Source organism: Odocoileus virginianus, unplaced genomic scaffold, assembly GCF_023699985.2.
Source record: "Odocoileus virginianus isolate 20LAN1187 ecotype Illinois unplaced genomic scaffold, Ovbor_1.2 Unplaced_Scaffold_1, whole genome shotgun sequence".
NCBI classification, from domain to species: domain Eukaryota; kingdom Metazoa; phylum Chordata; class Mammalia; order Artiodactyla; family Cervidae; genus Odocoileus; species Odocoileus virginianus.
Genome location: NW_027224263.1, coordinates 48,178 through 62,556, shown reverse-complemented (window position 1 = coordinate 62,556; position 14,379 = coordinate 48,178). Strand labels below are relative to the sequence as shown.

Genomic DNA, 14,379 nt, shown 5'->3' with positions numbered 1-14,379 from the left:
GATCGGGATGGGGAATACATGTAAATCCATGGCTAATTCATTTCAATGTATAACAAAAACTACTGTAATGATGTAAAGTAATTAGCCTCCAACTAATAAAAATAAATGGAAAAAAAAAAAAGAAAAAAAAAAATGTAGGTTCCTAACACAAATAAAGATGACTAAAGCTGTAAAAAAAAAACAAAAAAAACAAAAAAAAAACAAGTCCTTCCAGTTAAGCTGTAAACTGATCCAGAAACGCAAGTCTGTTCTTTGTTTTTTATGGGTAAACAACACCAAGTTCCATAGCTTTAACTTAATAAACAACTAAGGGCTACTTAAAACTTTTTAAGGATTATTAAAATCTGGTATTCATAAACTAAAATAGTCATACAATCTAGAATTTACTGTGGATTCCAATTCAGTATTATAACTCCCTTATAACTCAGTAATGCTGCAAAACTCATGTCAGTGTGCACATACTGGTATCCTATTTCCTTGACTCTAATACCAAATCTAAGGCATACCATCAATTTAATAATGGGTTTTCAATAAAAAGAAAACACTGCATTAAATGTACCCATTAACCATAAGATGCATTCCAACTTGCAAATGTAAAATAAGAGAAAGAGTGCTTTAGAATTGAGAAAATATCAAGTTGGAAACCTTGATTTTTAGGAAGATAGCTTTATTATCATTGTGTCATTGATACTATTATGAGTTGCTTTCTAAATTATAGAATACTGTGATAGCTTCAACATTATTGGTAAAATTTGTCATGAGTTGTTTGGCTAAAACTAGAGTTCAGAGTGCAAATGTATAAGTAAATATGCCCAAGGCCCCTGAACCTGATGTTCCTGTACATAGAATGTTCTTTCCCCAGATAAACACACGGCTTGCTCCTTCACCTCCGTTAGGTGTCTGGTGAAATGTTATTTTCTTAGGGAGACCTCCCTGACCACTCCATTTAAAATTTAGCCATTTCCAATGACAGCACTCTTCAACATTGATTACCATATCTCATTTCACCACAGGACTGTTATCTTTTGCATTAACTCATGTAACCTCAGTCCCCAGAACAGCACTGAGCATGCCTTAGGTGCTCAGTAAATATTTGTGTGAAATTGAGTAAAAGAATGTAACGTGCACATTTCAATGTACAATTTTCAACTAGTTAGACTTTAGGACATTTGTGCATTGTATTCAAATATAAATTCATCCATATTCACAATAGCAAAAGAGATGAACACAATATCCTCCCCACAATGTACAGGTATAATGCACTTCAATGGTGACAATTTATGTGTTACTTAGGTAACTCACAACATACTACCTAGGTAAGTGTGGCAATATATGTGGATTATATTAAAAATTAGAGAGAAATAGAAAATCAAACAAATAAGCTCATATTCCTCACTTGTAAAGTGTATTGTATGCAATTTATATATCTTCCTCTCAAATTCTTCGTTATCACTGTATTCCTTTTCCAATGAAGGTCCGTGTGTTTGTGTGTGTATGTGTTGGGTAGGATCCCACCACCTAGCATAGTACTTGGTATATGCTATATTTTATGAAATCTAAGACATCATTGTTTTTTAAGATGATCATTTTATACACCACTAAGGAAAAAAATACTACCAATTAAACAAAGGCATGGCATCGATTATAAGATCCATATCCATTTTAAAAGATGTTAACATATGGGGAAAAAAGTGTGTCTTACACTGATGAAATCTGATAGTAGGTACTTAAGGTTTAAGGATTAAATTACTTTTATTATGCAATGGAATATGGGACAGAATTAAGGGGTAGCAACAGTAACCCATACAATCCAGTGTGCTGCTCCATTTGAGATACAAGAATGAGAAGCATGTCAGTGGAATAGGATATCCTGAGGATACAGCCAGTGAAGAAACCAAGAGTGAGGGAATCCAGTTCTACTCAGATTTTAATGGTTCAAGTAGGCTTCAACATGGAAGGAGGCATACCTCAGGGCTACAAATAATTGGTCCTGAGCCTGCAAGCTAGTACCAAGGAGGGCAGGAATTATGTTGCTGTTTGGTTGCTTTAATAGGAGAAAAAAATCAAGATAAGTAAAGCCTTATGATTTCCATGTAACTACAACATATTACATTACTTTGATGTTACAGTTAATGCAATTACTTACTTAAAATTTGTGATGATTTAAATGCATTTTTCAGAAAAGGAAAAGAATGATACAAAAGTTTTTGACAAAAAATCTTGATTAAAAAGTCAAGAAAACACTATCTTAACTCTCTCCTTAAATTACACCTACTGTTACTGGAGTTTGTATCTCTTGATATCCAAGAGATAAACAGATGGCTTTCAGAGGTTTACTAAAGGTTGGCTGAGTAATTATTTTCCTTACTGTCTAAGTCAAATGCAAATTGAAGACAGAACACTTAAGCTTTAATTGACTCATAGCATTTCATGGGCAACTATTAATAAATTAGTGTTTGCAGAATCAATGATGTACTAATGCCATCTCTGAGTCCAATCAAGCTTTTGAGAAGTATCTTCTTATATTTTAAGTGAGAAATAATTCTTAAAATTGACCAACAGACTAAAAAGCTTATACTTGCGCTAAACACATTGAAAATTTCATCTTACTTCATTAAAATATCTTCTCTTTGAAGTGTTATTATGTAATAGGCAATGGGCTGAGGTTTTAACACATACTATCTACTTATTTGAGTCAAATGAGATGGCATAACGAGAATTATTAACACAAGAATTGGTACTTTTGGGATAGGTTTCTGATATTGCCACAGTACCCAATTGGTTGCTGGGAGCCATTTGAATTGTGGGAAGAAGATTAATAATTCCGTGCAGTATTTTCAATAATGATTCACCCTAGACCAGTTAAAGCTAACGACCAAGTAATGGGATTATGGTCTGAATAAACTTTCTGGCTCCCAGAATAAGATACTTCAAAATTACTAGGTCCTCCAGAGATCAGTAAGATAAAGCTGAAGGATAATAAACTACTAAAAGATAGTATCAGTGTAGGTTGGACAGTCTTCATGTCAGAAGAACTTTAAAAATCATTCAGACTTATCTGCCTTCATTGGTTTAGCCAGTTATATCTGAAAACAGGGATCTAGAATAGGGGTCAGCAAACTACGAGCTAGGGCAGGGATCAAATGTAGCCTCTACCTGGTTTCGAAGGATCCATGGCCTAGGACACTTTTCATTTTAAATGGTTGGAAAAAAAAAAAAAACATTTCATGATACATGAAAATTACATGTAATTCAAATTTAACTGTCTATAAATAAAGTTTTAGTTAAACATAGTCAGGCACATTCATTTACACATTGTCTATGACTGCTTTCACACTAAAACAGCAGAGCAATGAAGTATCACCTCACACCTGTCAGATCAGCCATCATTAAAAAGTAAAAATGGAGCTACCATATGACTCCTGGCTATATATATATTAAAAAACCCACTAATTTGAAAAGATACATGCAGCCCAATGTTCACAGCAGCATTATTGATAACTGCCAAGATATGGATGCAACATAAGGGACCATAAACAGATGAATGGATAAAGAAGATGTGGTATACATGCACAATGGAATACTACTCAGCCATAAAAAAGAATGAAATTTGCCATTTGCAGCAACATGGATGGACTTGGAGGGCATTATATAAGTGAAATAAGTCAGACAGAGAAAGACAAATACTACATGATATCACTTATATGTGAATCTAAAAAATACAACAAACTAGTGAATATAACAAAAAAGAGGCAGACTCACAGATATAGAGAACAAACTAGTTATAGGAAGAGGGAAGAGAGAGGGGGGAGGGACATTATAAGGGTAAGGGAAGACATGATTTCTAATCATGGCCTGACTTTTACCTATCTAGTAGGTAAGACTAGAAGATATCCAGACTTCTTTTATCTTTAAAATTAAGTACCTCATCAGGAACAATCCCTTTTCTCCCTTCCTGCAAGAAAACTCACAGAAAATTACTACTGAATGCTGGTAACCAGGGACGGGGAAGCCTGGTGGGCTGCCGTCTATGGGGTCGCACAGAGTTGGACATGACTGAAGTGACTTAGGAGCAGCAGCAGCAGCAGCAGCAGTAATACTTACTTTTTCTGTTTTATTTTAAACGTTCTGTTTTATTTAATCCACATATAGCTTATTTTTCAATGTTTTTATCCCTGTAAATCCACTTACGTCCTTGAAAAATGGTAGGATAGAAAACAGTCCAATTCTAACATGAATTACAGCTGGTTAGGTGTAACAACAAATTAGCCTCCTTTACATCTGAATCTTGCTTTTAGGTGATACATAAGATAGCTGAAATGTTTAGAGGATCAGTAACATGTTGAAAAGAAGAAAAATATTCAAGTTCTATGACTCCAAATGAACTCATGATTTTCATGGCTAATTCTTGTGATATATGGGAAATCTCTGCTGTAATTTTTGTTTCCTGGATATAAAACTAAGATTGATAAACTACCCTAAGAGACCAAGCAATGCAGTCTAGTAAAAAGAAGCATTTGAAACTTAGATCTGTTAACAGTCAGTGGGAATTCATACTTTTCATAAATTATATACATATACACAATCACATGGATGTAATATTTATATGTGAGGAGGTAGGGAAGAAGAGTGGGAGAGAGTAAAGGGGAAAAAGGAATCTTGATAAAGGTCAAGGTAATTCATTCCAGTACTAGAGATATAAAAACCGTGAAATGCATTTTCTTTCAGGCTTTAAATTAATTTGCTAATAGCATTTTATCATTCTTTCACTTAAGTTAATCAGATCTTCCTTTCAAGTACAAATAAAAAATTTCCCTCTCACTTTGGCTAAGATTTTATTTTATAATTAATTTTTGTGTACATTTTTCATTCACGAGAAACAAAATTTAAAAATGAAGTTTAAAAATGTGTTGACTTTAAATTTTTATAAGTTCCATAGCTACATGTCAGTTTAGAACAACCTGAGAAAATAAGTTTATTGTCACTTATCAGACAATATAGTTTTGGGACTTCTTGGGTGGTCCAGTGGTTAAGACTTCGAGCTTCCACTGAAGGGGACTCGGTTTCAATCCCTGGTAGGGAACAAAGATCCTGCATACTGTGCGGCATGGCCAAAAAAGGAGAAAAGACAAGACAGTTTTTTTCAGTAGCTTCTTTCTTTTCAACCTAAGTTACTTGAGAATTTTATTTTCTTCACAGGCTAAACAGACAGAAGTTCATAGGATCTTCTCTTTATTATCCCTTTCTCTTTAACTGACATTTTACCCTTCAATGGTTCAGATGCACTGAGAAAGAAAGGCAGAGAATATGAGCAAGAAAGTGGTGTCTAAAGGAGAAGAAAATCAGTTTTAGAGAGAGTCAGTCAGGGGATAGAAAAGTTCCCTTGGTTCCTACTCTTCTCTCCTCAAATACTTTCCAAGGATTTGCCAATATTTAAAAGCCCACAATTAAAGCTTCATGTATTCTAGAATGTGTTCCCATTCCTTTGGTTTGAGCCAAACAGGAGCTCTCTTTGGGTTTAACATTTTTTTGGGGGTGGGTGGAGGTGGAGTGTTTAGTTTTTTTTTAAGCAAAATAGTATCATCTGTATTTAGATTATGTCAAGTAAATAATATTAACAAGGGCTTTCCCTGGTGGCTCAAATGGTAAAGAGTCCACCTGCAATGTGGGAGACCTGGGTTCGATCCCTGGGTTGGGAAGATCCCCTGGAGAAAGGCATGGCAACCCACTCCAGTATTCTTGCCTGGAGAATCTCCATGGACAGAGGAGCCTGGCGGGCTACAGTCCATGGGGTCACAAAGAGTCGGACATGACTGAGCAACAAAGCACAAGAAGACAGTAACATTCAAAGAAAAGAACAGGTGACTTACCTAAGATGGTTAATTCAAAATGTCCAAGGCTTCGGACGCTCTTAAAATTATCAAGTTTTGGGACCCTTCCTTCTGGTGGTATGTATTTTGCAGGCTGAGAATTAAACTGCCGACTAAGAAAATGTCTGTGCTCGAAACTAAACTTTCGTGGAATACTTTCAGGATAAACCTGGCTGTAATGCAGGTGATCTATCAAGCCGAACTTCTTCTCTTTCCACAGCTGACTTTCCCATTTATCACTTATAGTTTTTCTGGCTCTTGCTACCAAGGCACCACTGGAGTTTTCTCCACCTGCTAAAGAAACAATGAGATAAACACAACTGACCTATAAACTAATGAAATCAGGTAATTCAGTACAAAGAAGCAGATTAACAGCTTAATTAACTGTAAAAATCAAACAGCCACCTAGAAAACATAAACTGAATGTCCAAAAGATAAATCTTATTAAAGTGAGGAATGAACTAAAATTCACCTTCAAAATAAACTTTTACTTCAAAGTATTAAAAATAGTTTTCTCTGTTGCTAGAATTAATGAGACTTTTAATTATCTTCTTTATACTTTTTCTATTTTTCCTAAATGCTCTTAAACAAACAAATATTCCTTTTAATTTCAGTGATAAATTTAAGTCAAGTCAAATTCATGAGAATAAGAACATTTAGAGATTGAACCACTCCTCACTACTGGTGGAAGGTAAGCTTAAAATAAATTTTGCTAAAAATTAACAAATACAAAATATAGTCTATTTCTTGGATATAACGCTCTTTCAAGAGGACCACTTATATGATATTCCTTTCAGATATAAATAACATGAAAAACAAAGAGGGAATTAAATTGAAAGACCACTTCAACTCTTGATTGTTCTGTCATCAAGTCCATTTATCATTTATGTACAACTTAATTAACATATTTAGTTTCTAAGGCAGAATATAATTTATCTCTTACACACTATGATATTCATTCACTCATTCATTCATTCACTCAGCAACACATATTATGTACCAGATACTGCACTAAGGAATTTGGTAAAATAATATTTTAATTGAATAATATACACTGGAAACTGTAGACATAGAGTAGAATCAGTAAAAAAGCCAGATTTTAGAACTTCTCACTTTGTCAGTTCTGCTAGCTCAGACAACCTGAAGCAAGTTGTTTTCTCGAAACTCCATCCCTAAGTTTAATAAGGCTGCTGAATTGCTTCCTTGTATGCTGCCCGTGCCTTGGCGTTCATTATTTTCCTAATATAAAAGACCTTGCTGAGACAGAAGGGCGTATCAACAGCAAGGTTTCAGTGTGGTTAATATATCACTTCTGCTTTTGGACTTTATTCCATATCCCCAGACTACTTTCTTGGTTTCTTAACCCTAGACAGAGACTGAACATTTATTACGAGGTAAAATATTAGACTGACTTTTGAGAGAAGATGAAGTTGAACTTCTTACCAGGAATTTCAAATACTGCAATATTACAAAAGAATTTCTTTTTAATTCTCAAAATTTAGTTGATGAACACACTTAACTTCCTATAATACACTTGATAACAAAAAGGATAGAACATATAATCACATGTGAAAAGGAAAGGACTCAATAAAAGCCATGAGACATGTGCTCGGGCCTGGTGCACTGGGAAGACCCAGAGGAATCGGGTGGAGAGGGAGGTGGGAGGGGGGATTGGGATGGGGAATACATGTAAATCCATGGCTGATTCATGTCAATGTATGACAAAAACCACTACAATACTGTAAAGTAATTAGCCTCCAACTAATAAAAATAAATGAAAAAAATAAAAAAAAAAAAAAAAAAGACTTCTTAGCTGATAAAAAAAAAAAAAGCCAAGAGGAAAACTCTAATAGGACTAAACTGAAGATTTGGATTTAATCCTTTTTATCTTCTAGAAATGAATTCCTCTTATCTAAACTAATAAAAGTATATAATCAGATCAGCAATAAGATATTACAACCCAATATAGTGAGAATTCCTGACTGATTTGTTCTAAAATATATTATGCAATAAAATAAAATAAAATATATTATGCAAAGAACAAGTTATAAGCCATTCCAATTTGGAAACATTAAATAATTACACCTACTCCATAGGAAAAAAAAAATCCTCTGATTCACACTGACAGGAATAAGTCTGATATATTTTCTGTGCTTGTTTTCTCATTTGAGTGTTAAGAACTGGCAAGGTTTAATGCTCACATGAAAAAGTTCTTCTGAAAAAAATCATGCATTGTTTTTTAATTTAGTAACTTGGGACTGTAACTATCCCAATTATATGTTTCAAAATTAATACAAATGGGTATGAAATCAGTACAGGAGATATTGGCAGTCACTGGTTGTGAACAGTAAGATTTCAAGGGCAATAATTAGGAAAGAGACAAAATGTATCTAGAGTTCAGGTTTTTCTAAAAATGGAAAATCATATACTATAATTATTTTTTAGCTTGAATATTACTAATATTACCATACAAAACACATTATGCTTTAGGCCCAATACATAACTAAGATGGGCTTCCCTGGTGGCTCAGTGGTAAAGAATCCACCTGCAAAGCAGGAGACCCAGGTTCAATCCCTGGGTTGGGAAGATCCCCTGGAAGGGGCACGGCAACCCACTCCAGTATTCTTGCCTGGAGAATCCCATGGACAGAAGAGCCTGGTGGGCTACAGTCCATAGGGTCACAAGAGTCAGACACGACTGAAGTGACTTAGCACACACATATGCACATAACCAAAATACAGCTTAATTACCTAGCAAAATTATACATACATATATATATATAATTATTTATCAGAATTATAGTAATCATTCTTATTTTAGTGAATCATTTTACCCTTATTCCTGGTGAGAATGGATATATATTTTAATGAGGAAAAATTTCAGAAGACCACATTTAGGTTGTGAGTTGAAAAAGGACATTGTATAAATGTGTATGTGTGGTGATTCTGTTTCTTCACTGAATCTACACTAGCATTTCATTGTGTGGATAAGAGTGATAGGTAGGGGTGTATGAAGGCATAGGGGATTGGGAAGAGCTATTTCCTTTGCCTCTTTCCTGCTTGCCTTCAATGTCCACATGCTGGTGCATGATCTACAAGACTGGAAAAAAACAGAGTATTCCAGTCAGTGATCAGGTCTGTGCTTGGCAGCAAACATATAATAGACTTTGTAAAGGACTGTGCAAGTCAGAAGCTACTTATAATGTCTTATGATCTCAGTAGTACTATCACTGTTTATTGCTAGCTTTTCAGTGTATGTCTCATTTACTTAAGTTACCAGATACAAAGGATAAGATGTTAAACTCTGTAATCTTCAAAATACCTAGCACAATCAAATTGCATATACAATGCAATCCCTATCAAGCTACCAATGGTATTTTTCACAGAACTAGAACAAAAAATTTCACAATTTGTATGGAAACACAAAAGACCTCAAATAGCTAAAGTAATCTTGAGAAAGAAGAATGGAACTGGAGATCAACCTGCCTGACTTCAGACTATACTACAAAGCCACAGTCATCAAGACAGTATGGTACTGGCACAAAGACAGAAATATAGATCAATGGAACATAATAGAAAGCCCAGAGATAAATCCACGAACCTATGGACACCTTATCTTCGACAAAGGAGGCAAGGATATACAATGGAAAAAAAGACAACCTCTTTAACAAGTGGTGCTGGGAAAACTGGTCAACCACCTGTAAAAGAATGAAACTAGAACACTTTCTAACACCATACACAAAAATAAACTCAAAATGGATTAAAAGATCTAAATGTAAGACCAGAAACTATAAAACTCCTAGAGGAGAACATAGGCAAAACACTCTCCGACATAAATCACAGCAGGATCCTCTATGACCCACATCCCAGAATAATAGAAACAAAAGCAAAAATAAACAAATGGGACCTAATGAAACTTAAAAGCTTTTGCACAACAAAGGAAACTATAAGCAAGGTGAAAAGACAGCTCTCAGATTGGGAGAAAATAATAGCAAATGAAGAAACAGACAAAGGATTAATCTCAAAAATATACAAGCAACTCCTCCAGCTCAACTCTAGAAAAATAAATGACCCAATCAAAAAATGGGCCAAAGAACTAAACAGATATTTCTCCAAAGAAGACATACAGATGGCTAACAAACACATGAAAAGATGCTCAACATCACTCATTATCAGAGAAATGCACATCAAAACCACAACATTACCATTACATGCCAGTCAGGATGGCTGCTATCCAAAAGTCTACAAGCAATAAATGCTGGAGAGGGTGTGGAGAAAAGGGAACCCTCTTACACTGTTGGTGGGAATGCAAACTAGTACAGCCACTATGGAGAACACTGTGGAGATTTCTTAAAAAACTGGAAATAGAACTGCCATATGACCCAGCAATTCCACTTCTGGGCATACACACTGAGGAAACCAGATCTGAAAGAGACACGTGCACCCCAATGTTCATTGCAGCACTGTTTATCATAGCCAGGACATGGAAGCAACCTAGATGCCCATCAGCAGACGAATGGATGAGGAAGCTGTGGTACATATACACCATGGAATATTACTCAGCCATTCAGAATTCATTTGAATCAGTTCTAATGAGATGGATGAAACTGGAGCCCATTATACAGAGTGAAGTAAGCCAGAAAGATAAAGACTATTACAGTATACTAACACATATATATGGAATTGAGAAAGATGGTAATGATAACCCTATATGCAAAACAGAAAAAGAGACACAGATGTACAGAACAGACTTGTGGACTCTGTGGGAGAAGGCGAGGGTAGGATGTTTCAAGAGAACAGCATCGAAACAAGTATACTATCAAGGGTGAAACAGATCACCAGCCCAGGTTGGATGCATGAGACAAGTGCTCAGGGCTGGTGCACTGGGAAGACCCAGAGGGATCAGGTAGAGAGAGAGGTGGGGGGGGGGGGTCTGGATGGGGAATACATGTAAATCCATGGCTAATTCATGTCAATGTGTGACAAAAACCACTACAATATTGTAAAGTAATTAGCCTCCAACTAATAAAAATAAATGAAAAAAAAATTGCATATACAAATTAGCTATATATTCACAAAATGAGTACTTCTGAATTTATACACATAATAATTTCCAAAACTAACATGAAACATATCTGGGAATACTTTAGTAACCATGTTAACACATATAGATCCAATTCATTCATTAAACCTGAAGTATAATAACACAAAGGGGACTATGTAAAACTAGAAAGCTTCTGCATGGCAAAGGAAACCATCAACACAATGGAAAGGCAACCTACCGACTGGGAGAAAGTGACTGCAAATCATATATGATACGGGATTAATATCCAAATATATAAAGAATTTGTTTACCTCAGTAAACAAAAACAAGCAATATGATTAAAAAGGGGGCAGAGGATCTGAATAGACATTTTCCCAAAGGCATACAGTTGGCATACAGGTACATAAAAAGATGTTTAATATTATTACTAGGAAAATGCAAATCAAACCCACAAGATATCATCTCACACCTGTTAATATGAACATTAGAAAAAATACAAGAATAAACAAGTGTTGGTGAGCACGTGGAAAAAACCAACCCTTATGCACTGTGGGAATGTAAATTGGTACAGCCACTATGAAAACAGTATGGAGGTTCCTCAAAAAAATAAAAATAGAACTACAGTATGATCCAGCAATTCCACTACTGGGTATTTATCCAAAGAAAATAAAAACACTAATTCAAAGATATATATACCCCCATGTCCACTGTAGCATTATTTACAATAGCCAAGACCTGAAAACAACCTAAGTGCCCATCAGTGAATGAATCAGTAAAGAAAATGTGGTATATATACAAAGGAATATTATTCAGTCATAAAGGGAAATCTTAACTTGGATGAATCTTGAGGACACTATGCTAAGTTAAATAAGTGAGACAAAGACAAATATTATATGATCTTACTTATATGTGGAATAAAAAAAAAACCACTCAAAAAAACAAGCTCACAGATACAGAAAAGTGACTGATGGTTGCCAGAAACAAGGGTTTGGGAGGGGGTGGGTGAAGTGGATCAAAAATTATAAAATAAATAAGTCATGGAGATGTAATGTACAGCTTGGTGACTATAGTTAATACCATACTGCATATCTTTAACTTACTAAGAGTAGATCTTTTTAATCACAAGAAAAAAAATTTTTATAATGATGTATGGTAATGAATGTTAACTAGACTTATTGTGGTAACCATTTTGCTATACATACAAATACCAAACCACTATGTTGTACACCTGAAGTTAATATAATGTTATATGCTAATTATACCTCAATTTTAAAAAGAAAAAAATGAAAAGAGTTTTGTAAATTAGAAAGAACCATTATCAACTTCATGTATCAGACACTTCTTGAGAGACTATCTCGTTAACAGAAATGCCATATTGGGGGCTTGGGACACTACACTAACTGAATAAGATTTGAGCTTTTGCTCGCACTCTAGTTACATTTCTGTATTTTTTTTTTTAAACAATTCTGACCATTTAAATTTTATTATCAGTTTCTTTAAGGTTTAGTTTCTCTGAATAGCTAAGTTATTAATATATTTTAAATATTGATAATAATCAAGAAAAAATAAAGAGAAATGAGATATAAAGGCAATTATCTATAAGCCTGGGCAAAATAATTCATTATGAAAATCATATAGATTCAAAAAAAGTAAAAAATTACACCAATCATTCATACGGTAACACATCCAAGGGTTTATACTCACATAATCTGTCAAGAATTAACTGATTATTTTTAGTTTCCAGATTTTTTCCTGTAGAGGGATGCTATACAAATTTGACAACTTTGAGAAACATTTACAGTTTAAAAAGACCTTTCGAACATCTGTTTAAAAGTCTTAGGCCAATTTTATGAAGTAAATGCACTCCCATTTGAGTGCATGCAAGTCACTCAGTCACATCCAACTCTTTGCAACCCCATGGAGCCCATCAGGCTCCTCTGTCCATGGAATTTCCCAGGCAAGAATACTGGAGTGGGTTGCCATTTCCTCCTCCAGGGGATCTTCCCAACACAGGGATTGAATCCGCATCTCCTGCACTGGCAGGCAGATTCTTTACCACTGAGCCATCTGGGAAGCCCGCTGTCAATTTCAGAGATGAGTAGGTTGACATATAGAGTGACTGAGTTGCCTCTGTTCACACAAGTTAAAAAACAACCAACCAACCAACCCCGAGGTATAGTATTACAGTACATGAACAAAAATGAAAATACAACATAAAAACTTATAGGATTCAGTGAAAGTAGTGACCAGAGGGAAATTTACAACATAAATACTGATATTAAAAAAGAAAGATCTCATTCAATAATGTAACATTAAACTTAAAGGAACTAGAAGTGACAGAAGTCATTATGCTTAAAGTAAATATAAATGAAAGAGAATAAAAAACATAATAGAATCTAAGAAACCAAAAGCTTGTCCTATGTAAAGACCAACAAAATTGATAATCTTCACCTCTACTGACCCAAGGAGTGAAGACATAAATAACTAAATTCAGAAATAAAATGTGATTCATTACAGAGATAAAAAGGATTAAAATAGAATACTATGAACAATCACACACCATAAATTAGAAAACTGAGATGAAACAAATTCATAAAAACAAAAAAAATGACCAAAACTCATTCAAAAGAAAAAAAAAATCTCCACAGACCTATAGAAAGTAAAGAGATTCAAAAGAAAATTTAAAAGGCTATTCCATTTAAAATAGCAACTAAAAGAAGAAAATACCAAAAAAAAAAAAAAAAAAAAAAGGAAGAAAATACCTAGGAATAAAATTTAAGCAAGGAGGTGAAAGACTTCTATACTGAAAACTACAAAACACTGTTGAAATAAAGAATACCTAAAAATGAACGGAAAGAAATCCCATGTTCGTGGACTAGAAAAGTTAATATTATTAAGACGTCAATACTATCCAAAACCACCTGCAGACTCAATGCAATCCATATCAAAATCCCAAAAGCTTATTTTGCAGAAATGGTCAAATGGATCCTTAAATTCATATGGAATCACAAGAGTCCTCAACGCTAAAGCAATCTTGAACAACAGGAACAAAGTTGGAGGGCTCATACATCCCAATTTCAAAAGCTGATACAAAGTTACAGTAATCAAAATACTGTATACTGGCATAGGGACATACATATAGACCAATGAAAAAGAATTTGATATTTAACAACGGTTTTCTAATTCAAGTCAGTGGGTACTAAGTCAATGCAATTTTTCCTACTCATTGTCCAGGGAATACAGGAAGCTCCTTGATATTTTCCCATGTTGATGGCAATAATTAATCCGACCCTTAATAACCTTTCAAGTTTATATTGGTTCTACTTCAAATGCAAGAGGCCTGTGCTCTGGATTCTGCTTTCTAAGTAGTTATTACACCTCAGTCTATGATCATTTAGGCCTCTAGTTCTTAAATGTCCATGAGCAATTTTAGTTTTAGTTCCTACTTGCCACTAAATTTAATCTT

General features: G+C 34.5%; 1 protein-coding gene across 1 annotated transcript in view; it reads right to left on the bottom strand.

The window, feature by feature from the left end:
• The window catches only part of RADX (RPA1 related single stranded DNA binding protein, X-linked), a gene marked incomplete at its 5' end in the record, with an annotated part of 75,473 nt that overhangs the window by 13,501 nt on the left and 47,593 nt on the right, over window positions 1-14,379 (bottom strand). The window contains one exon of the mRNA XM_070462179.1: window positions 5,871-6,161. Within this exon, the coding sequence (XP_070318280.1) occupies window positions 5,871-6,161 (291 nt within the window). The remainder of the gene's footprint in view (window positions 1-5,870; window positions 6,162-14,379) is intronic.